This window comes from Narcine bancroftii, chromosome 1, assembly GCF_036971445.1.
Source record: "Narcine bancroftii isolate sNarBan1 chromosome 1, sNarBan1.hap1, whole genome shotgun sequence".
In the NCBI taxonomy this organism is placed as follows: domain Eukaryota; kingdom Metazoa; phylum Chordata; class Chondrichthyes; order Torpediniformes; family Narcinidae; genus Narcine; species Narcine bancroftii.
This window is the reverse complement of record NC_091469.1, coordinates 128134419-128157847: the sequence shown is the minus strand read 5'-3', so window position 1 is coordinate 128157847 and position 23429 is coordinate 128134419. Positions and strand designations below refer to the sequence as shown.

Genomic DNA, 23429 nt, shown 5'->3' with positions numbered 1-23429 from the left:
GGCAGAGATAAAGGAAGCTAGGGTTTTCGCTTTGGAGAGAAGGAGGATGAGAGGAGACGCGATAGAGGTATACAAGCTATTAAGAGGAATAGAGAGAGTGGACAGTCAGCACCTCCTTCCCAGGGCACCACTATTCAATACATGGCTTTAAGATGATGGGTGAAAAGTTAAGGGAGATATTAAAGGAAGGTTTTTTTTACCCAGAGTGGTTGGTGCATGGAATGCACCAGCTGGGTCAGTGGTGGAGGCAGGTTCATTGGTGACTACTAGACAAGCATATGGAGGAATTTAAAGTGGAGGGTTATGTGGAAGGCAGCGTCTAAAGGTTAGCACAAAATTGTGGGCTGAAGGGCCTGTACTGTTCTATGTTTTGTAAAACTAATTGCTTTAAATACCATTTTTCTCTTTGCAGAAAGAATTGAGCCTTCCCCGAAGAGGAAGTCTGTAAGTAGAGCTGATTTATATCTTGAAATTCCACTGTTGTGGGGTGTTGGATGTTTTTAAAACTTTTAAATTGGTTGTGTTGTTTGTAGCTCTCTGAAGTACGACAGTACATACAATTGTTATCCAGTACAGAGTTTGACTTTTAGTGACGTGGTTATTGCAGATAAGCCATTGTTTTGTTGATATAGTGAAATCATTGCGTTTGCAGCTGCTTAACATGTGCTGGATAACTTAATAGCTCCATAGTTGATGAATATTTTGTTTATAGAGTTCTAAGAATTAGATAATTGCTTGAAGAGTTGTGGTATCTCTTCAATTGCTACACTTTCTGGTTGCAATTAACTATTTAGAGTCTGCTTTGTGTATAAGTAGTAATGTATTTTGATTGTATTTCAACTTGGAAAAAGTTGGAATGGCTTGGTTTGGTGAAATGGTCCACAAGAATATAGAACAACACATCACAATTCTTACTATTTTGCCCACGATGTGTGGGCCAAAGAATTTAATTGATATAAACCTATTGGACAATCTAAACCTTCCCTACCTCACATCCTTAACTATTTACTCAGAAACTTTGGAATTATTTTGATGTGGTTGTTTATACAGCCTCCTGTGTTGCAGAGTTTGTCAGAGGGGGAACATCGTATTCATTAGGCCTGTTTCTTACAGAGTGGCTGCAGTCACTCTGTAAAAATGTGTAGGGGTCCCAGTGTAAAAATTATGGGATGGAATTTACATAATAAATTAGGTCTTGACATTTTTACACTGCCAACGAGAAGAAAACTTGCTGAAATTTTCTGCAGTTCAGCGGCTGTGTAAAAGTGCCTCCTGTCTTAAGTCTTTTAAATAGCTCTATTATACCTGCCTCCACTACTACCCCTGGCAATGCATTCTAGGCACTACTCTCTGTGTAGGAAAAAAATAAAGGCTTACTGCTGACATCTCCCTGAAACTTTCCTCCCCTCAGCTTAAAAAGATGTCCTCTTGTATTTGCTACTGTTGTCCTGGAAAAACGATGTTGGCTGTCCATCCTATAAATGCCTCTCATAGTCTGATACAAGACCACAAGATATAGGAGCAGAAATAGGCCATTCAGCCCATTGAGTCTGCCCTTCCATTCAATCATGAACTGATTCATTTACCTACTCAGCCCCACTGCCAAGCCTTCTCCCCATAACCATTGTTAGGTTCTTGATTAGCCATGGAATCAATCTCTGTCTTAAATACACCAATGACCTGGCCTCCGCAACAGTCTACGGCAACAAAATCCACAGATTTACCACCCTCTGGCTGAAGAAATTCCTACACATTTTTGTTATAAATTGTGCCCTCTTGTCCAACGCTCTTCCACCATAGGAAATAACCTTTCTACATCAACTCAGTCCATGCATTATAACATTTGAAATGTTTCAGTGAGATCCTCCTCATTCTCCTAAATTCCAGGAATACAGGCCAAGAGCTGTCAAGCGCTTCTCACATGATAACCCTTTCCATAGAACTATAGAACACTGCAGCACATAAAACAGGCCATTCAGCCCTTCTGACCTGTGCTGACCATTATTCCGCTAGTCCCATTAACTTGCTCCCATTCCTTAATCCTCCATACCTCTCCCATTCATGTATCAATCCAATCTATTCTTAAAACCCAAAATCGAGCCTACATTTACTGCATCAGATAGCAGCTCATTCCACACTCCCACCACTCTCTGAGTGAAGAAGTTTCCCCTAATGTTCCACCTAAACCTTTCTCCTTTCAGCTTAAAATTATGGCCTCTTGTATTTATCTCCCCCAATTTAAGCGGAAAAAGTCTATTGCATCCACTCTGTCTATACTTTTCATAATCTTGTAAACCTCTATCAAATTTCCCCTCATTCTTCTACGCTTCAAGGAATAAAATTCTAACTTGTTTAATCTTTCCTGGTATCTCAATTCCTGAAGACCCAGCAACATCCAAGTAAATCTTCTCTGCACTCTTCCAATCTTCTTGATATCCTTCCTATAGTTAGGCATCCAGAACTGCACACAATATTCCAATTTGGCCTCACCAATGTCTTAAACAACTTTACCATAACATCCCAACACCTATACTCAATACTTTGATTTATCAAGGTGAAGATGCCAAAAGCTTTCTTTACAGCCCTGTCCACCTGCTACGCCACCTTCTGGGAACAATGTATCTGTATTTCCAGTTCTCATTACTCCTTTGCACTCCTCAGGTCCCTACCTTGGTTTGTCCTTTCAAAATGCATCATCTCATTCTTGCCTTCATTAATCTTAATTTGCCATTTTTTGGCTCATTCTTGCAGTTGGTCCAGATTCCTCTGCAAGCTTTTAAAATCTTCCTCACTGTCCACACTGCCTCCAATCTTTGAGACATCAGCAAACTTGTTGATCCAATTTACCATATGATCATCCATATCATTGATATAGGCACCAAACAACAATGGTCTCAACACAGATCCCTGAGGTACACTGCTAATCACAGGCCTCCAGTCTGAGAAGCAACTATCCACTATCACTCTCTGTTTTCTCCCACACAGCCAATTTCAAATCTAGCTTACACCCTCTCCATGGATACCTAGTATCTTAATCTTCTGAATTAACCTCGCATGTGGGACCTTGTCACATGTAGACAACATCCACAGTCATCTACCTTCTTGGTAACCTCCTTGAAAAACTTTACAAGATTCGTTAAACATGGTCTACAACGCACAAAACCATGTTGACTATCCTGACTCAGTCCATGGCTGTCCAAATACCTATAAAATCCTATCTCTCAGAACTTCTTTCTATAATTTACCTACTACTGTCATCAGGCTCACCAGCCTATAATTACCTGGTTTAATTTTGGAGCCTTATTTAAACATATGAGCTGCTTTCCAATCCTCTGGCACCTTACCTGTGGCTAAGGACATTGTGAATATATCTTTCAGGACCCCTACAATTTCTACACTAGTCTCTCTCAAGGTCTGAAGGAATATCCAGCCCATATGATTTATCTACTTTTATTCTCTATATGTTCTACGACACTTCTGTTTGTTTCCCTTCTTTCCTTATGCACTATGGCAGTTTCCTGATGCAAAAACTACCCTGTTCAAGATCTCCCCCCATTACATGAGGCTCCACGCATAGTTGACCATTATGATCCTCTAAGACAGGGGTTCCCAACCTGGGGTACATGTACCTCCAGTGGTACATTTGCTCTTTTCAGGGGGTACATTGGGTCTGAGAGAATAACCACTACTGTACAATGCAGTCAGATTGCACAATGTTGTTTTTTTTTAATCCTTAATTTTTTGGGGTACACGGGAACCTATAAAAATGCCCAAGTGGTACAGAGGAACAGAAAGGTTGGGAACCCCCTGCTCTAGGGGACCAATTTTATCCTTTACTATCCTTTTACTCATAATATACTTGTAGAAACCCTTCGGGTTTACCTTCACATTATCTGCGCTGGATGGGTCACGTCTCCAGAATGGAGGACCATCGCCTTCCCAAGTTCGTGTTATATGGCGAGCTCTCCACTGGCCACCGAGACAGAGATGCACCAAAGAAAAGGTACAAGGACTGCCTAAAGAAATCTCTTGGTGCCTGCCACATTAACCACTGCCAGTGGGCTGATAACGCCTCAAACCGTGCATCTTGGTGCCTCACAGTTTGGCGGGCAGCAACCTCCTTTGAAGAAGACCACAGAGCCCACCTCACTGACAAAAGGCAAAGGAGGAAAAACCCAACACCCAACCCCAACCAACCAATTTTCCCCTGCAGCCGCTGCAACCGTGTCTGCCTGTCCCGCATCGGACTTGTCAGCCACAAACGAGCCTGCAGCTGACGTGGACTTTTACCCCCTCCATAAATCTTCGTCCGCGAAGCCAAGCCAAGAGAGAGATCTGCTTGAGCAACGTCATGTCTTCTTTTGCCTTCCTGATTTCTCTCTTGAGTATTTTCTTGCATTTTCTGTACTCTTCAATTATCTTGTTTCTTTACTGCCTATACTTGCTATACACTTCCCTCTCCTTCTTAACCAAATTGCCAATATCTCTTGAGAACTAGGGTTCCCAGTTAACTTTGTCTTTAAACCTAACTGGAACATGCAAACTGCACTCTCAAAATTCCACCTTTGAAGGCCCATCCACTTATTTAACACATCCTTGCCAGAAAACAACATATCCAAATCCACTCTTCCTAGATCCTTTCTCATTTCCACAAAATTGGCCTTCCTCCTATTTAGAATCCCAACTTGAGAATCAGACTTATCTTTTTTCCATAATTAACTTGAAGCTAATGACATTATGGTCACTGGACCCAAAATATTCACCTACATATACATCTTTCATCGGACTGGTCTTGCTCCCTAATAAGAGATCAAGTACTGCATCCTTTCTCATTGGTACCTCAATATATTGACTTAGAAAACTTTCCTGAACACATTTCACAAACTCCAAGCCTTCCAGCCCTTTCACAGTATTGGAGTCCCAGTCAATATTTGGAAAGTTAAAATATCCTATTATCACAACTTTCTGCTTCTTACATTGGTCTGCTATCTCTCTACAGATTTTCTCCACTGATTCTCTCCGAAAGGGTGGTCCATAATACAACCCTATCAGTGTGATCACACCTTTATCATTTCTCTGTAGATAAATCCTCCTGGCTATCCTGACCGCACAGTTGAGATATATTCCCTGAGTAGCAGTGCCACTCCTCCCCCTTTCATCCCTCCCCCTCGATCATGTCTGAAGTAACAGAATCCTGGAACATTAAGCTACCAGTCCTGCTCCTGCGCACAAGCCTCACTAAAAGCAATAATGTTGTAATCCCAAATGTAAATCTATGCCTTAAACTCATCAATCTTTCCAACAATACTCCTTGCATTAAAATAAATGCACCTGAGAACATTTCTATCATGTACAAACGTTTGATTTCTGTCTATATATGGAGTCCTCGCACGACCTTTATCCTCCTCCTTCTCACTAACTGCTCTAACATTCTAGTTCCCCTCCCCCTGCAAATCTAGTTTAAACCCATCAGGACAAGACAAACAAACCTACCCGCAAAGGTATTAATCCCCTTCCAGTTCAGATGTAATCTGTCCTACCAGTACAGAGCTCACCTTTCCTGGTACTCCTTCCAGGACCTCCTATATGGACTACACCATCTGACTGTTCACCCTGGCTCCTGATAATGCCATGACATATCTCAAACCCTGGCCCCAGGGAGGCCACATACCATCTGGGATACTCAATCTCTCCCACAGAACCTCTTATCGATCTTTCTAATTATGGAATCCCCTATCATTTTAGCCTGCCTCTTTCTCCCCTTTCCCTTCTTCGCCACAGAACCAGACTCCATGCCATATACCTGATAGGGCATCCCCATCAACAATATCCAAATCGCTGTTCTTGATTTTCAGGTGGATGCCCATTGGGGGCCCTGGTCGGCCTGTCTGTTCCCTTTCCCTCTCCTAACTGTAACCCATCTACCTTCTTCCTGTCTCCTAGGTGTAATACTGTCCGTGTAACTCTATTATACCTTCTGCCTCCTGAATGCTCCAGAGTTCATCCAGCTCCTGCTTCAAAGCCTTAACATAGCTTGTCAGGTGCATCAGCTGGATGCACCTCGCATTTGTAGTCATCAGGGAAGCTAACAGCCTCCCTAACAATCATAGTCTTATCTAGGGTATGGCAGCTAGGGCACGTGACCTGGGCACTACTTGAAGTAGGGTCCACTGTCCTCTACTTGCCTGGCCAATATCGAACTCCTGAGCCCAACGCTTTGCTCATTGCCCGTCGACCTGGCTGCTGATCCTGCCCCACTGTGGCGTTGCCCGAGTAAGCCCGACATCTAACTCCTGAGCCCAACATGATGCCCAACCGCCTCATTAATCCTAGCCATGGCTGTCCGTTGCCACTCCCCCCCCCCCCCCCCCCCCCCCAATCTAACTCCTGATGCCTGACAGCACTTTCATTATGCCATGGCACATTGGGACATGGGGTCTTTAAAAGAAAAGGCCGCTAGTTCTTTGCCTGTCCTCTGTCAGTCTGTCTCTCTCTCTCTCTCTCTCTCTCTCTCTCTCTCTCTCTCTCTCTCTCTCTCTCTCTCTCTCTCTCTTTCTCTGTCTCTCTCTCTTCCTCCCTCCCAACTCTTTCTCTCTCGTGTGTGTGTGTGTGTGTGTGTGTGTGTGTGTGTGTGTGTATATGTGAGATGTCTATATACATATGCGCGTACACACACACACACACACACACACACACACACACACACACACACACACCCCTATATACCATGAATGGTTCTGTATAATGGAGGATGACAGGCACTGATGTTAAAAAAGGACCGCATGACTCGCAGTGGGTGCTGAATGTCGGTGCAAGCAGTACGCATTGAGTCACATGAGACTCTGGAAGAGGAAAGGGAGTGACGGTGTCCGCCAACCACACGCACACATGTACGGTGTGTCCCTCTCTCCCCCGAGACATGGGGTCGGGGGAATGAGAAGACAGAGCACGACACAGAGAGAGGAGGCGATGAGGACAGGTAGAGAAGGCAAAGTGGATGGTGTGGCAGCAGCAAGGGATAGTTATGGGATGAAGGATTGAATTAAGTACATCTTAAGGCGGCGGGGGGCAGTTTCAGGGCTTGCCATAGGTGCTATTTTCCCTAGATACGCCACTGCTAACAATCCACATTCTACAAGATGAGCATTTCCCTGTCTTGGGCTCCATACCCACACTCTTTCTCTCTCTATCGCCACTACACTACCACTCCCAGAATTATCCTAGTGAACCTCCTTTGAGCCCTCTCTATGACAGCACATCTTTTCTTAAATGAGGAGCCCAAAACTGCTCATAATACTTCAGATGAGGTCTCATCAATGCCTTATAAAGGTCCAATATTGCATCCTGCTCTTGTATTCTATTCCTCTTGAAGTGAAGGCAACCATTGCATTTTCCTTCTTCGCCACCTTCTCAACACCCAAGTTTACCTTCAGGCCATCCTCCACAAAAACTCCCAGGTCCCTTTGTATCTGGGTATTTTCATTTTTCTTCCCATTAAAAAATAACTTGCCCATGTATTTTTTCTACAAAAGTGTCTGACCATACGCTTTCCCAGATTATATTTCATTTGCTATTTCACCATCATTCTCCTAATCTATCTAAGTCCTTCTGCAGCCTTTGTTTCCTCCACACTATCTGCTCCTCCACCCACCTTTGCATCATCTGCAAACTTTGCCACAAAGTCATTCATTCCATAATCCAAATCATTAATACACTATACAATATAAAAGGAAATGGCCCCAATACCAACCCCTGTAGAACACCATTAGCAACTGACAGCCAATCTATATATGCTCCTTGTTTTCCAACTTTCTGCTTCTTGTGAATCAAACAATGCTCTACCCACACTAGCATGTTGCCTGTTATACTATGAGCTCTAATCTTGTTAAGTAGCTCATATGTGGTAGCTTTTCAAATGCCTTCTGAAAATCCAAATACATAATATCCACTGCATCTCCCTTATCTAGCTGCTTGTCCTACCTCAAACAATTCCAATCAATAGGTCAAGCAAGATTTTCCCTTAAAGAAACTATGCTCACTTTGGCCTATCTTGTCATGTGTTACCAAGTACTCCATAACCTCATCCTTGATAATTGACTCTCACATCTTCCCAACTACTAATGTCAGGTTAACAGCCTTATAATTTCCTTTCTGCTACCTCATTCTTTCCTTGAGTAGTGAGGTGTGATTTTCCAGTCCTCCGGGACCATGCCAGAATCTATTGATTCCTGAAAGATTATTACCAATGCTTCCACAATCTCTACCACAACCTCTTTCAGGACCCAAGGGTGTAATCTATTTGTTGTGGGAGATGTCCTCCCTTAGACCATTTATTATAGACTTCTTTTCAGTCTTTCATTGCTCCAAAGTGAAAACCATTAGTTCTGTTAACTGTCTCTAATAAGACACATTCTCTAATCCAGACAACATCTTGGTAAATCTCCTCAGCAAAGCTTCCACACAATTCCTGTAATGAAGCAATCAGAACTGAACACAATATTCCAAGTCTGATCAAGCTAGAGTTTTATGGAGCTGCAACATTACTTCATGGCTCATGGCTCAATGCCTTGACTAAGGAAGGCCAGCATGCGATAAGCCTTCTTAACTACCCTATCAATCTGCATGGCAATCTTTTTTAAATTTTTTATTTTATTTTTCACACTATGAACCATATTAACCAAAATACACAAACATTTCCCTCTTGAATATACACAGTGTCATTTTCTCCCTTTTTCCCCCCTCCCTTCCCAGCTCCCTCCCTACCAACTAAACGTTCAACATATACAATAAACCCATTAAACAATGTCATCACACAATGAAAATAAACAAGAAAATTGTGTCATCTACTTTTACACACTGGGTCAGTTCTTTTCATCTTCTTCTCATTCTATCATTTTAGTGGGTGGAGGTCTGCGGTAGGCCCTCTCTGTTGTGTTCCATGTACGGTTCCCAAATTTGTTCGAATACTGTGACTTTATTTTTTAAATTATATGTTATTTTTTTCCAATGGAATACATTTATTCATTTCTATGTACCATTGCTGTACTCTCAGGCTCTCTTCTGATTTCCAGGTTGACATTACACATTTTTTTGCTCCAGCTAAGGCTATCATAATAAATCGTTTTTGCACTTCATCCAATTTGAGGCATAATTCTTTACTTGTTATATTACTTAGTAGAAAGATCTCTGGATTTGGCAATCTTGAGGGATCTATAAATTTGGACCCTAAGGTTCCTTTGTTCTTCCACATTGTTAAGAATGCTACCATTCACCATGTTTACATTCGACCAGTGGTTCTCAACCTTCTATTTTCCACTCCCTATGCCATAGATGCTCTGTGATTAGTAAGGGATTGAGTGGATAGAAAAAGGTTGAGAACCACTTCATTAGACTTTCTAAAGTGCATCACTTCACATTTATCCAGATTGAACAACATGTGCTACTTCTCTGCCCAACTCTGCATCCTGTCTATATCCTGTTGTAATCTATGACAACCTTCTACACCATCCACAACACCTCCAACTTTAATGTCATCTGCAAACTCACTGACCCATCCTTCCATGTCTTTGTCTAGGTCATACATAAAAATCCCAGAACAGATCTCTGTGTAACTCCACTGGTCACTGATTTCCGGGTAGAATACATTCCTACATTCCATCTTCTACTTCCTTCTGCTTTCTGCAGGCAAGCCGATTGTGATTCCATACAGCTAAGGCTACTTGGATCCTATGCCTAATGACTTTCTGAATAAGTCTACCATAGAGGACCTTATTAAATGCATGTGCACCACAACTATATCCATATCTTCATCAATTTTCTTTTAATTTCTTCAGAAAACTCAATTAGGCTTGTGAAGCACAATCTTTTCCTCACAAAGCCACACTGACTATTCCTGAGAAGACTGCTTCTGTAAGTGCTTGTAAACCCTAACCCAAAAGAAGACTGTCCAATAGTTTGCCCATCATTGGCATCAGAATTGCTAGTCTCCAGTTCCCAAGATTCTTCAAACAAGGTGACTACATTTGCCATTCTCCAATCCTCGGTTGCCTCCCCGGCAGCCAGGGAGGACTCAAATACCAATGTGCCTGCAATCTCTTCCCTTGCTTCCTGTAGTAACCTCAGATTTATCTCATTTAGTCCCGGGGACTTGTCAATCTAAGTTTGAGGAAGATTCAGCAAGACAACCTTGCGAGTCAACAACAATAACACCTGACTGACTAAACGTCTTCTAAGCATAATTCAACGAGGAAAACTGGTTGACGCCTGTCTCTTCCTGAAGAACAGGCCTCTTGCATAGTCATGGCCAAGGTGAGGTGAATCCTATCCAGGGTAAACCACACAACATGCCTGGTCGGATACTGAAGGACCATGATGACAATTGACGGAGGTCCTTACGGACATTATCATCATGTCATTGCACAAGTCCATCATCCCTGCAGGTTTTCAGGCAGCTACATCATCCCAGTACCAAAACAATTGACAGTAACAGACCTCAATGACTACCACCCACTGGCAATGACCTCCAGCATCATGAAATGCTTCGAGCATCTGGTGATGGAATGTATCAAAGCACACCTATGAGAGACATTGGACCCATTTAATTTCATTTACAGATGGAACTGTTCCACTGATGATGCTATAGACTTGTCCTGATCCACCTGGAGAACGGCGTCTCATACTCCAGACTGCTGTTCATTGACTTCAGCTCGGTGTTTAATGCAATAATGTCCCAGGGGCTGATGGAGAAGTTGACTTTGCTGGGATTCAACACCCTTTTCTATAATTGGATTCTGGTCTTCCTAACAGGAAGGCTAAAGTTTGTCTGGATTGGCAGTATAACATCGAGCACCGTCACATTGAGCACTGGCACACCTCAGGGCTGTGTGCGCAGCCTGCTCCTGATGACACCCTGCTGACCCACAACTGCAATGCCAAATTCAGCTCCAACAGTCATCAAGTTTGCAGATGGCATGACAGTAGTTGGTCTCGTCTTAAACGATGATGAGTTGCATTACGGAGAGAAGTGGAAAATCTCATAAAAATGGTGTGAGAATAACAACGCGAGTCCCAATGACAAGACAAAGGAGATGATTGTGGACTTCAGGTGGATTAGGGATGACCACCCACGTTAATAGCTCGGTATTCCAACTCCCATCAATGTTATTTTTCCAGGCTTGTTGTTTTGAAAGTGCTTGCAAAATCTGTAAAGATCCCTTCCACCCCGCATGCAACATTTTCCAGTGACTCCTGTCAGGAAAGAGATATAGAAGTATTAGAGCTCGATCCACCAGGACGAGGAACAGCTTGTTCCCACGGTCAGCGACTGCTGAACTGCTAAACACAAACCAGGTTCTGTGTATATGTGTCATTTGTTTTTATGTTTGTTATGTCTTAATGTGTGTTTTGCACTGTTTTTGTACTGTGGACTGGAGAACACTGTTTCATCAAGTTATATTTTTACAATTGGATAATAAATAAACAAACTTTTACATATTCCGAATCGTCACAAAGTCCATCAGAATTAATACCCTATGTTGCCAGCTTCTCTCACTTTTTTTTTTAAACACAATGAATTAATTAATTAGGAGAACTAACTAATGATGAGAGGAAGACCCTCCATCCTTGTGAGGTACCAGAGTGGAAAATATATCTGATTTGAAAGTAGGAAAATAAGGAAAAGCATCAGACTTAATTTTCAGGTTTATTCCACAGCAAGGACAAAATTAATTTGGCGACATGGACATTGGATCTTTATTACTTTGAGCCATTCTACTCTTACCTGTGGCATGTGAAGTAGCTGATGGAGCTCTTGCTGTATTGTTGTTGCTTTTGCATCTCAGCCAATAGTGCAAAGTGATAGAGATTCAGGTGTAGCTCTTCATTCTGCGGTCAATAAATTGTATCCATGTTAATGCCTGGATCCACCTATCTGCATCTTGATTGGTAAAATATACGTTCACTGACTAACTTTGTTCACAAAAAATGACCTGGAGTGGTGCTGGAACTTTGGGATGTTGGTATAAAGCAGTTAGCAATAAATAAACAATAGCGAGAAGGCCAAAATATACCCAATGCAACCTTAAGGATGGAGCACAAACCTCAAGAGTTGTCTTGGGTACTACATTCTAATGATTCTGTAAGGGAAATTCAATTAGTTACAGGAAAACTAAGATAATACAGAGTGTGTGACATTTCTTGAAGAAAATGCTAAGCTATTTAACACCAAAAAGGAATTGACAAACTCTGCTATACGATTAAAGTAAATACAAACACTGATGATCATTGATTTATTCTTAAACTAGAAAAGGTGACTGACTCAACAGTTAAACACTCAGCTTCATCTCATAGGCAGCAATAAATCCACTGTATATCTTATTCGTAGTGCAGTTAAATGTCTGCTCATTTGTTACACCTAATGGATGTGTTTTTGCGTAGCATCAATAAAAGCTCTCATGACTGGAAGGAGAACAAACGCTTTTATTAGCTCATAATTAAGGGTAGGCTTCAACAGTAGTTTTTAGAAGGGTCTGGGTTTAGGCGGGAAACCAGGGTTATGTCTTCTGGTCTCTTCTAACCTCAGAAAAAGGGATATCTCCTTTTAAATGGTATCATCTCCTCTTTGTTTGGGAAGAAATCTGTTTACAATTTTGTGAAAGCATCTTAACCTATCCACTTTATTTTGATCTTTGTGTATTTAATCATTCATGCCCATGTCATTTGAGAAGTGGTTCCTGATTGGAGAAATAGGCCATGTTTTCTTGGGTCCTGCAATGAAATTTATTGTTGGAAACAAGTGTTGTGCAGTGCATGCAGCTGGTAGAGTTTTTTTTTCTCATTGCTATTGAGAATAGAACCAATCTCTTGAATGCTTCTGTAAGCAAGTTAATGATGATCTGGAGTTCTGTGATGTATGATCTTTGTTCTGGGTTGGAAATGAAATAGGCTGAACAATTTATTTTTCTTTTTAAATTATTTTTATTGATTTTAATAAAGTCCTTATACAAATAATACAATTCAATAAAATGATGAGTTACACAAAATTAATAAAACATTCAGTATATCAAAAACATACATAAATTGTATATTCCAAGTACTATATATTTTTATATAAAAAAGCTATTAACAAAAAATATGGAGAGAAAAAAAGGAAGAGGAAAAAAGGAACAAATAAAAACAAGGGAAAAAATAATAAAAAGAAGAAAAACTTAAACCCTCCCGCCTAACAGCATTTTCAGATTTTGTATATAGCCCTTTTCACATTGGCTAACCAGTGAATTGGCGATTCAGCGAGTAGGTTCAAATAGTGTTTTTGCCATTCACAATGGACCAATGTTATCTGGTTCTCTGCACCCTTTTACACTCACCACCTGGCATCCCAGAGCAAAGGGGATCCTATCCTCCAGTTGTAGCATCCTGCATACCCACCCATCCCTTTTGCACTTGGCCTCCCTAGGTGGTACATCCCCGGGGCAATCTGATGCCTGCATGCCCATTCGCGAGCGTTCACACTCACATGTTAGCTGGTAGATTGGTGGTTAATTACTGGGTTAAAATGCCAGTGTGAATGGAGCTTTCGATTAGTAATAAAAGAAAAATGAAGGTTAAAAAATGGTGAAAATGGAAAAGATAGGAGTCAGACAATTTAATTACACTGAAGTGTAATAAAGTAAGAAAGTGTGTCATAAAATCTGAAATCATATATCTGATTTTTTAGCTGAATAACAAATCTTTTCCATATTCAAACAAGACATGATATTCCGCAACCACTGATCTTGAGTAGGTGGGGCAGCATCCTTCTATTTAAATAAAATTGCATATCTTGCCAAAAGCAGAGGCAAAAAAAGATAGCATAACTCTGAACCAAAGACAAAGAAGAATCATTCCCTCCCATTGTACTGAAGAGGGCCACCGAAGGGTTCAGTATTAAATCTATATTAACATTTTTTGACAAAGTATAGAAAATCTCTCTCTAGTATTTTTCTCAACTAGGTCAAGTCCAGAACATATGAATTAATGATGCCTCTCCGTTCTTAAATGTGTCACAACAGGGACTCATAACAGAATAAAAACAAGATAATTTAGCCTTAGAGATATGTGCTCTCTGAACCAATTTAAATTGTAATAAACTATGATGAACACATAACGAAGAGTATTAACCAACTTAAGAATCATGTCCCAATCCACATCCAATATAATCAAATTTAAATCACGTTCCCAAGCATTTTTAATTTTAGCAAATGAAGTCTGATTTAAACATCACAATTTCTCGTAAATAATAGATATTAATACTTTACGAGAAGACATTAAACTAAAAAATTCATCTACAAAATTTGATTCAGATGTCATGCGAAATCAGATTGTTGTGATTCAAGAAAATGCCGGACTTGCAAACATCTAAAAAAATTGAGATTTGAGGTGGTTAACTGTAGCAGAAAGCTGCTCAAATGATGCAAAATATCCATCAATGAACAGATCCTTAAAACTTTGAATCCCCTCTCTATACTATGTATAAAAAATAGCATCATGTAAAGAAGATTGAAAAAAATGATTGGATATGATAGGAATTGAAAGAGAGAAATTATGAAATGCAAAATTTTTTTCTAAATTGTGCCCAAATTCTCGTAGAATATTTAACAATTGGATTATCTATTAGTTGAAAATGGAAGTGAAGAGCCAAGAAGCACTAAATTAGAAAAGTTTTGGGGGGAAATTCAGCTCCATTGATACCCATAATGGGCGTTCAGAATGATTATGAAAAAAGGACCAAATCGTAAGACTTCATATATTAACTGTCCAATAATAAAATCTAAAGTTAGGCCGAGTCATTCCACCATCTCTCTTAAATCTCTGTAGAAGAACTTTATTAAGGCGAGGATGTTTACCCTTCCACATGTAAGTCGAGTCAAGTCAGACAAAAAAAAACAATTTAGGAGCAAAAATTGAAAGAAATTGAAAAATATAAAAATTTAGATAAAATATAAATATTAATAGAATTTATACGACCAACTAAAGTTGGAGACAAAGGTGACAATTGGGTCAAAGAATGCTTCACTTGTTTAAGCATGGCAAGATAATTCTCTTTAAAACGATGTTAATGGTTCTTTGTAATTGTTCTTTTTTTCTTTGGCTTGGCTTCGCGGACGAAGATTTATGGAGGGGGTAAAAAGTCCACGTCAGCTGCAGGCTTGTTTGTGGCTGACAAGTCCGATGCGGGACAGGCAGACACGATTGCAGCGGTTGCAGGGGAAAATTGGTTGGTTGGGGTTGGGTGTTGGGTTTTTCCTCCTTTGCCTTTTGTCAGTGAGGTGGGCTCTGCGGTCTTCTTCAAAGGAGGTTGCTGCCCGCCAAACTGTGAGGCGCCAAGATGCACGGTTTGAGGCGTTATCAGCCCAGTGGCGGTGGTCAATGTGGCAGGCACCAAGAGATTTCTTTAGGCAGTCCTTGTACCTTTTCTTTGGTGCACCTCTGTCACGGTGGCCAGTGGAGAGCTTGCCATATAACACGATCTTGGGAAGGCGATGGTCCTCCATTCTGGAGACGTGACCCATCCAGCGCAGCTGGATCTTCAGCAGCGTGGACTCGATGCTGTCGACCTCTGCCATCTCGAGTACTTCGACGTTAGGGATGTAAGCGCTCCAATGGATGTTGAGGATGGAGCGGAGACAACGCTGGTGGAAGCGTTCTAGGAGCCGTAGGTGGTGCCGGTAGAGGACCCATGATTCGGAGCCGAACAGGAGTGTGGGTATGACAACGGCTCTGTATACGCTTATCTTTGTGAGGTTTTTCAGTTGGTTGTTTTTCCAGACTCTTTTGTGTAGTCTTCCAAAGGCGCTATTTGCCTTGGCGAGTCTGTTGTCTATCTCATTGTCGATCCTTGCATCTGATGAAATGGTGCAGCCGAGATAGGTAAACTGGTTGACCGTTTTGAGTTTTGTGTGCCCGATGGAGATGTGGGGGGGCTGGTAATCATGGTGGGGAGCTGGCTGATGGAGGACCTCAGTTTTCTTCAGGCTGACTTCCAGGCCAAACATTTTGGCAGTTTCCGCAAAGCAGGACGTCAAGCGCTGAAGAGCTACCAAGATAACTATATTAACTTTTAACAATCTTAAAAGGAGTACCATCATACAATGTTACAGAAAAATTCAGTGGAAGAAGTTCACTTTTGTGCACATTCAATTTGTATCCTGAAAATGAACTAAATTGTAAAAGTAATGACATCATATGGGGGAGGGAGGCAACTGAATCCGAGATGAAAAGTAAAAGATCATCTGCATAAAGGAAGACCTCATTTTCAATCCCTTTCCTCCATATTCCCAAGCTATCCCTTACACCCAAGAAATGCAATTGCCAATAGTTCAATCACCAGATTAAATAATAAAGCACTTAATGGGCATCCTTGAAAAGTGCCATGTTACAGATTGAAAGGCTGAGATTGTTGTAAATTAGTAGGAATTATGGCAGATGGCTGTAAATACAATAATTTAACCCATGTAATAAAATCAGAACCAAAATTAAAATTTTCAAGGGTTGTAAATAGATATACCCATTTATTCGATCAAAATCTTATTTTTTTTGCATCCAATTAAAGAATACACTCAGGAGTTTTCCCAGAGGGCAAATACGTAATGTTCATTAAGCAAAGTATATTAAAATAGGAATATCGATTTTTAATAAACCCCATCTGATCTTCAGAAATAACTGATGGTAAAATATTTTCCATCCTATTGGCTAAAATTTTAGCATCAGCATTCAGTAAGGAAATCGGTCCATAGGAAGAACATTCAGTTGTGTCTTTACCTTTATTCACAATTAAAGATATTCAAGCCTCAGTAAATGAGTCTGGAAATTTACCCAGTTTAAATGAATCTGCAAACAACACATTCAAGTAAGGTGTGTGCAATTGAGAAAATAATTTTAAAAATTCCACAGGAAACCCATCAGGTCCAGGGGCCTTTCCAGATTGTAATGAGGAAATAGCAACTGTTATTTCCTCTTGCAAGATAGATCCAGTCTAATTTGACTAACTCAGATGTAGAGAAAAAAAAAACAGATTGAACTCAAACTAAATTTGATCTTCTCTCAACATATTCAGTCGAATGCCAACTTTTGAAATCTAAAAGTCAATTTTACGCTCATCTAGTACGTTTTTGTCCAACCAACTGAGAAGATTTAGTGCAAAGCGCCATATTACAAAGGTTTGTAAAGAAACATTTCTAATTAATCCTGCAGAATGGTTCCATTTCAGCAGAAGATCTGTTAGAGTGAGGTGCAGATTTGCAGTGAGAATGATTGGAAACTGTTTTGGGCAATGACGCTGCCTTGCTTGGCAGCAGTCTATATTGCAGTTAGCTATATTGTACATCCACTGACAAAGGTCATGGCTTTCATGCCATCATAAAGTAAACATGAGATCCAGAGAAAAATTTACAGACAGCCAAATTTGAGGTGTGTCCCCAGCTGACAAAGTCAAAGGCTTTATTGAGATCATAAAAGATCAGGAATGTCAATTGGTTCTGCCACTTGTATTAATCTCCAGTTGTGTGGTGCAGTATGCCTCTGTGTGGGTGGAATACATGCTGTGACTTGGGGAATGGCCGTATGGCCAGTGGAGGAGGACCCAGGAAATTGCTCTTCTTGTGATGGACATCAGGGAGACCATTCAAATTATTCTTACACCTTCCTATATTGAAGATGCCTAGAGCAACTATCCCTAGAATATTCTCCTCTTCCCAAATGTGAATGGGAGGTTGTGCATTTGTGACTGAAGCTCCTCACTGTCAAGGTTATAAAACACTTCAAGGGTGTATTCTGGTGCTGAGATCTTGTTGGTTTTTAGTTGCCATATTGTTTGGCTGTTGTGGGATTGTGTCAAGGAATGATAGCCCTGCAATGCATACTTTTCTATATGTGACATTTTACTCTACATATGGCATTTTGTCAGCTGAGGCCTTTGGTAGACACTGCTGAGGGGGTTGGGCATCTAATGGCTTGTAGTCAATTGCTGAGTTTGTCATCTTTTCACTCTCTCTGATTAAGGGTAGTCAGCATGGCTTGCGCGTGGTAGGTCATGTTTAATGAATCTTTCAGAGTTTTTCGAGAAGGTTACCAAGAAAGTGGATGAAGGGAAGTCCCACATGCAAGGTTGGTTCAGAAGGATCAGACACTGGATTTGAAGACAGAGAGTGGTAGTGGATGACTGAAGGCCTATGATTAGTGGTGTGCCTCAGGGATTGGTGTTGGGACCATTTTTGTTTGTTGGCTATAAGAATGATCTGGAGGATAATATGGGGAAATTGGATCAGCAGGTTTGCTGATGACACTAAGATTGGAGGCACTGTGGACAGTGAGGAAGGTTTTCATAGCTTGCAGAGGGATCTTGACCAACTGGAAAAATGGGCCAGAAAATGACAGATGGAATTGAGGTGTTGCATTTTGGAAGGAGAAACCAAGGTAGGACATATGCAGTAAATGGTAGGGCACTGAGGAGTGCAGAGGAACAAGGGGATCTGGGAATACAGATACATAATTCCCTGAAAGTGTCATCACAAATAGACATCATTGTAAAGAAAGATTTTTTGGCATCTTGGCCTTCATAAATCAAAGTATTGAGTTTAGGAGTTGGAATATTATGGTGAGTATTGTGTGCAGTTCTGGTCACCAAACTATAGGAAGGATATCAGTAAAGTTGAAAGGGTGCAGAGAAAATTTACTAGGATGTTGCCGGGTCTTCAGGGAGTTGAGTTACAGGGAAAGATTAAAAGGGTTAGGACTATTCATTGGAGCGTAAAAGAATGAGGGGAGATTTGATAGTGGTCTAACAAAATTATGTGAGGTACAGACAGAGTAAATGTGAGTAGGTTGTTTCTACTTAGATTAGGATAGATAAATATGAGAGGACATGGCATTGGGGTGAAATTCTTTACTCAGAATGGTGGGAGTCTAGAATAAGCTGCCATCTGACATGGTAAGTACAGGCTCACTCTTAAGTTTTAAGAATTAACTGGATAGATACATGGAAGGAAGGGTTATGGACTGGGTGCAGGTCAATAGTACCACCAGAATAATATTTTGGTATAAACTAGAAGGGCTGAATGGCCTGTTATCTGTGCTGTAGTATTCTCTGGTTCAATAGTTCTTCTTTAGGTAATGAACTTTCATTTGGATGTCAGTCATCTTATGGTTATAGAGCTGGTTGGATTCTCCTCTGAGGTGCGGTGGAGCTTCCAGTCCAGGAATGCCTTGCCCACATTCGCAACTCAAACCCCCTAATGAAACGCCATCACTGATGCTGGGCAGCACAATATTAGATCTCTGCAACAGACATTGCATTTCTAATGGAGAAAGAAAGGAAGACTGCAGGTGCTGGAACCTGGAGCTAAAACTAAACGACTGGAAGAACTCAGTGCACCAAGTAGCATCTGTGGAGACAAAAAGGATGTGTTGACCATAGAGGTTGAAATTATGCTTCAGGAAGAGGTTCCAAGCTTTGTTTTGAGAAGAAATTACCAGTGGACAGAGGAAAAGAACCACCTTGGCAAAATTTTAAAAAAAAAATTCTTCTGTGATTACCTGACCCATGACAGCTCAAAATGGAGAAGGAGCTTGAGAATTCTGAGGCCCATAGAGCCAGTACATGCTGCCTTTAATAAGTAATGGAAGGAATACACCATCTCACAACCCGCCCATTCCTTCAATGTTCCCTTCAAGAACATTCCATCCCAACTGTGGAAGTGTCTACAGTTCTCACATTGGACTTATCTATTGCCTCAGGACCTAAATGGAAGCAAGTCATCATTGATTCTGAGGGAATGCCTAAAAAGGGGATATATTTGAACTTAGGTGGGAATGTTTATCTGGAGAAAAGTTTCCATGTGGTCAATGGATTCTTTCATGATTTAGAACATAAAACACTAGAGCACAGGACAGGCCCTTTGGCCCTTGATGTTGTGTCGAACTGTATAGTCCTTAAAGAAAGGGTACTAAACCCTCCCTACCTCGTAAGCCTCTATTTTACTTCCATCTATGTGCCTGTCTAAGAGTCTCTTAAATGCCCCTAAATGTTTCAGGTTCTACCACCATCCCTGCAGGGCATTCCAGGTACCCACAACTCTTTTTTTAAAAAAAACACCACTTACTCCTGATGTCTCCCCTAAACCTCCACTTTGTACAGTTGTCCTCTGGTGTTTTCTATTTCTGCCCTGAGAAAAAGGTGCTGCTTGTCTACCGTATCTGTGCCTCTCATAATCTTGTGGACCTCTATTAAATTTCCTCTCACCCTTTTTTGCTCCTTAGAGGAAAGTCCCAGCTCTGCTAACCTTGCCTCTTTAGACTCATTTTCCAATCCAGGCAACATCCTGGTAAATCTCCTCTGAACCCTCTTCATTGCCTCCACATCCTTCCTGTAATGAGGTGATCAAAACTAAACACAATACTTTGTGTGGTCTCATTAGAGATTTGTATAGTTGCAACATGAACTCTTCACTCTTGAACTCAATCCCCCTATTAATGAAGCCCAACATTCCATAGGCCTTCTTAACTATTCTATCAACCTGCATGGCAACCTTGAGGGATGTATGGATTTGGACCCCAAGGTCCCAATATTCATCCACAATCTTAAGTAACCAACCATTAACCCTGTACATAGCCTTCTGGTTTATCCATCCAAAATGCTTCTCCTCACACGTATCCAGATTGAACTTCTTTTCCCACTTTTCTGCCCAACTCTGCATCCTTTCTATATCTTTTTGTCATCTATGACAACCTTCAGCTCCATCCACAACTCCTCCAACCTTCGTATCATCCACAAATGAATTGACCCATTCTTCGGCCTCTTCATCTTGGTTATTTATAAAAATCACAAATATCAGGGGTCCCAGAACAGATCCCTGCAGAACTCCATTAGTCACTGACCTCCAGGCAGAATACTTTCCTTCCACTCCTACTCTCTGCTTTCCACATGTAAGCCAATTTTTTATTCATACAATCAAGGTTTCATGGATCCCATGCCTCATGACTTTCTGAACGAGACTCTCATAGGGAAAATTATCAAGTCCTTTACTAAAATTAATATAGAACATGATTTATAACATGATTATAAAGGAGCCACCTAATGAGATTGATGTGACCATGACACTCCTCATAGTCACTTCTCTAACCTCAAACCCTACTACCCTCTATCTGCTCTTCCATTGTCAGGTTTGGATGGTCAGTTAATTTCATGAAAAAATGTGTTTAGAAACAAAACTATATCCAATGTATTGAAGGCCGTGCCAGAATTGCACTTCATATATGTGCCTGCTTTTGGCCAACTCTAATCCATACAGTTCAGGGGGACAATTTCAATGGATATTTTGTGATTATGGTGTCTGGGAAGATATTGGCAGGCATCCTACTTGTTTATAATTACTCATTTTTATTGTAGCAATAAGTTTTACGCAGACTTGGTTAGTTAAATTGTAATTTGCAAAGTAAAAGCAAGTCTGCCAGTGAAAATTTTTCATTTTTTGCATTGACTTAAGGTGTTCTTGATTGATTTCACATGAACCTTTTTCCTTGGATTTCATACAATCTTGTGGACTCTGTGCAATTGTGACCCATAAGAATCATGTGACTCCAGAGTAACTGATCTTGGAAGTACAGGGTAACAGTTTTTCTGCCAGACAAGGCACAAAGTAAAAAAGAAGGAAGCTTGTTAAGAAGTTAAAGGGGAAGGGATATGAAATCTTGTTCACAGTCGGCTTCTGACTTCATTCACTCATGGAATTGATTGTCAGGTGGGGTCTTTGAAAGTAGCCCTTGTAGTGTTTATTTGTAGAGAAAGGAGACTTGATGAGGATCAAAGGCCTTTCCTGTTGCATGCATTTTGATCAATGTTTTACAGTGCACTTTTTTGTTACCCCACCCCTCTATCCCACAACCACAAAGGTGACTAGTAGAAAGCATTTATTTGAAGACTGAATGTCTCTGCTCTGTTGATAGCTGCTTTGAGTTCAGAATGTTGCAGACTCAAGCCTCCCAGGCAGTCTGCCAGTTTAATTAGACCAGCCTACATCCAGTGTTTAGATAGATGATATAGCCACTGCGGCTCTGAACAAAGAGGAAGAAAATTCAACTGATAATCTCTTTTAATAATATTATATTAATAAAAAACATTGGCCGTTTGTGTATTTAATTGCTATTTGTGTGATCCTGCATTCAATGTGGATGGCTACCACTGCAGTTCAAGATAGTTGGTGTATCTAAATAGTTCTGTCAGGTTTCATAAATATAATATGATCCTTTTTATTGCATTCAAGTCCAACCTTTAATTTAACCTTTCATTATTTTAGTTGTGACATAAGTGGCTTCTCTATTTCTTTGGACTTGAGGTCTGTGATTCAGTGATTAGACAAGCTTTGACAGTATTTCCCAAATGCGTAGGCCACTGTAAGTTGCTACAGAAACAGTCGACTGTTCCACCAGCCTGTGATGACGATCAGTAACAAAAAAAACTAATCTTAAGTTGCTCTATTATTATTATGGTTGGCTTAATCTAATACAGGGGTCTCAAACTCAGTTTACCCGGGGGCCGCTGGAGGTAGAGTCTGGGTGAGGCTGGGCTGCATCAGGTTTTCCACAAGAAAAGCTCTTACAAAAACATTCCAATATTATCAAATGTCTTTATTTTTATTTTTTAAACACAAAATAAGATGAAAAAATAAATAAATTAACAATTCATAAGAAAAAAATCAATCAGTAATAAATAAATAAAATGAAAATAATAATAATGAAAATAATAATAATACAGCAGATATAGAAGGCTGAAGAAACCACATATAGTTGCTGACTGGAGAAATGTAATTATTATTATTCAGATTCAAATGTCTGTATTAACAGTTCTTTAACTTTTAACTTTCTGAACATGAATGGAACATTGAACATAAACTGTTATGAACATGTCTTCTTCTGCCTACTTCTTACTGCTAGAGATCTGGCAGCGCTTCCTCTCCCATAGCCGAGCCACATTTGGCTTAAGGGAGGAGGCAGTTGAGACCCTCAGTAGGGCTTGAAAATGCTCGTCAGTAAGTCTGGACCTGTACTTGGACTTATTGAAGTTCAAGGTAGAGAAGAGCTTTTCGCACAAGTATGTGCTCCCAAAAAGACATTCGGGAAAGCTCAGGGAATCTGGGGGGCAATTCTCTCAAAAATTGCCCAAGCTTGTCTGCTTTTCCACTCACCTCCCTGAACTTGGTTTTGAGTTCAGAGTTGCACTGCAGGTCAATGAGCTCCATTTGAAGCACAGGAGGGGCATCTTGCACATCAAAGGAGAAGGGGTCCCCAAAAATTTGAAATGTGGCTCTGTTTCAGTGTTTAGCCGATGCGTCTTTTCTGCTTCTTTTTCTGTCCCGCTGAGCAACAACTTCCGGGTTCAGACTGGACGCCGAAGCGCG

At 40.7% G+C, this 23429-nt stretch overlaps 1 protein-coding gene and 1 long non-coding RNA gene across 12 annotated transcripts in view; one reads left to right on the top strand and one right to left on the bottom strand.

Moving 5' to 3' along the window:
* Positions 1–23429, top strand: part of LOC138763897 (microtubule-associated serine/threonine-protein kinase 4-like) — a 588435-nt gene that overhangs the window by 233982 nt on the left and 331024 nt on the right. For all 11 annotated transcript variants that reach the window (XR_011357883.1, XM_069938893.1, XM_069938918.1 and 8 more), the window contains one exon: positions 413–444. Coding sequence is in view for 10 of the 11 variants with exons in the window: in XM_069938893.1 (XP_069794994.1) it covers positions 413–444 (32 nt within the window). In the remaining variant the exon portion in view is untranslated. The remainder of the gene's footprint in view (positions 1–412; positions 445–23429) is intronic.
* The window catches only part of LOC138763945 (uncharacterized), a 69517-nt gene that overhangs the window by 18374 nt on the left and 27714 nt on the right, over positions 1–23429 (bottom strand). Inside the window, exon 2 of the long non-coding RNA XR_011357914.1 lies at positions 11780–11883. This is a non-coding gene — a long non-coding RNA (uncharacterized lncRNA). The remainder of the gene's footprint in view (positions 1–11779; positions 11884–23429) is intronic.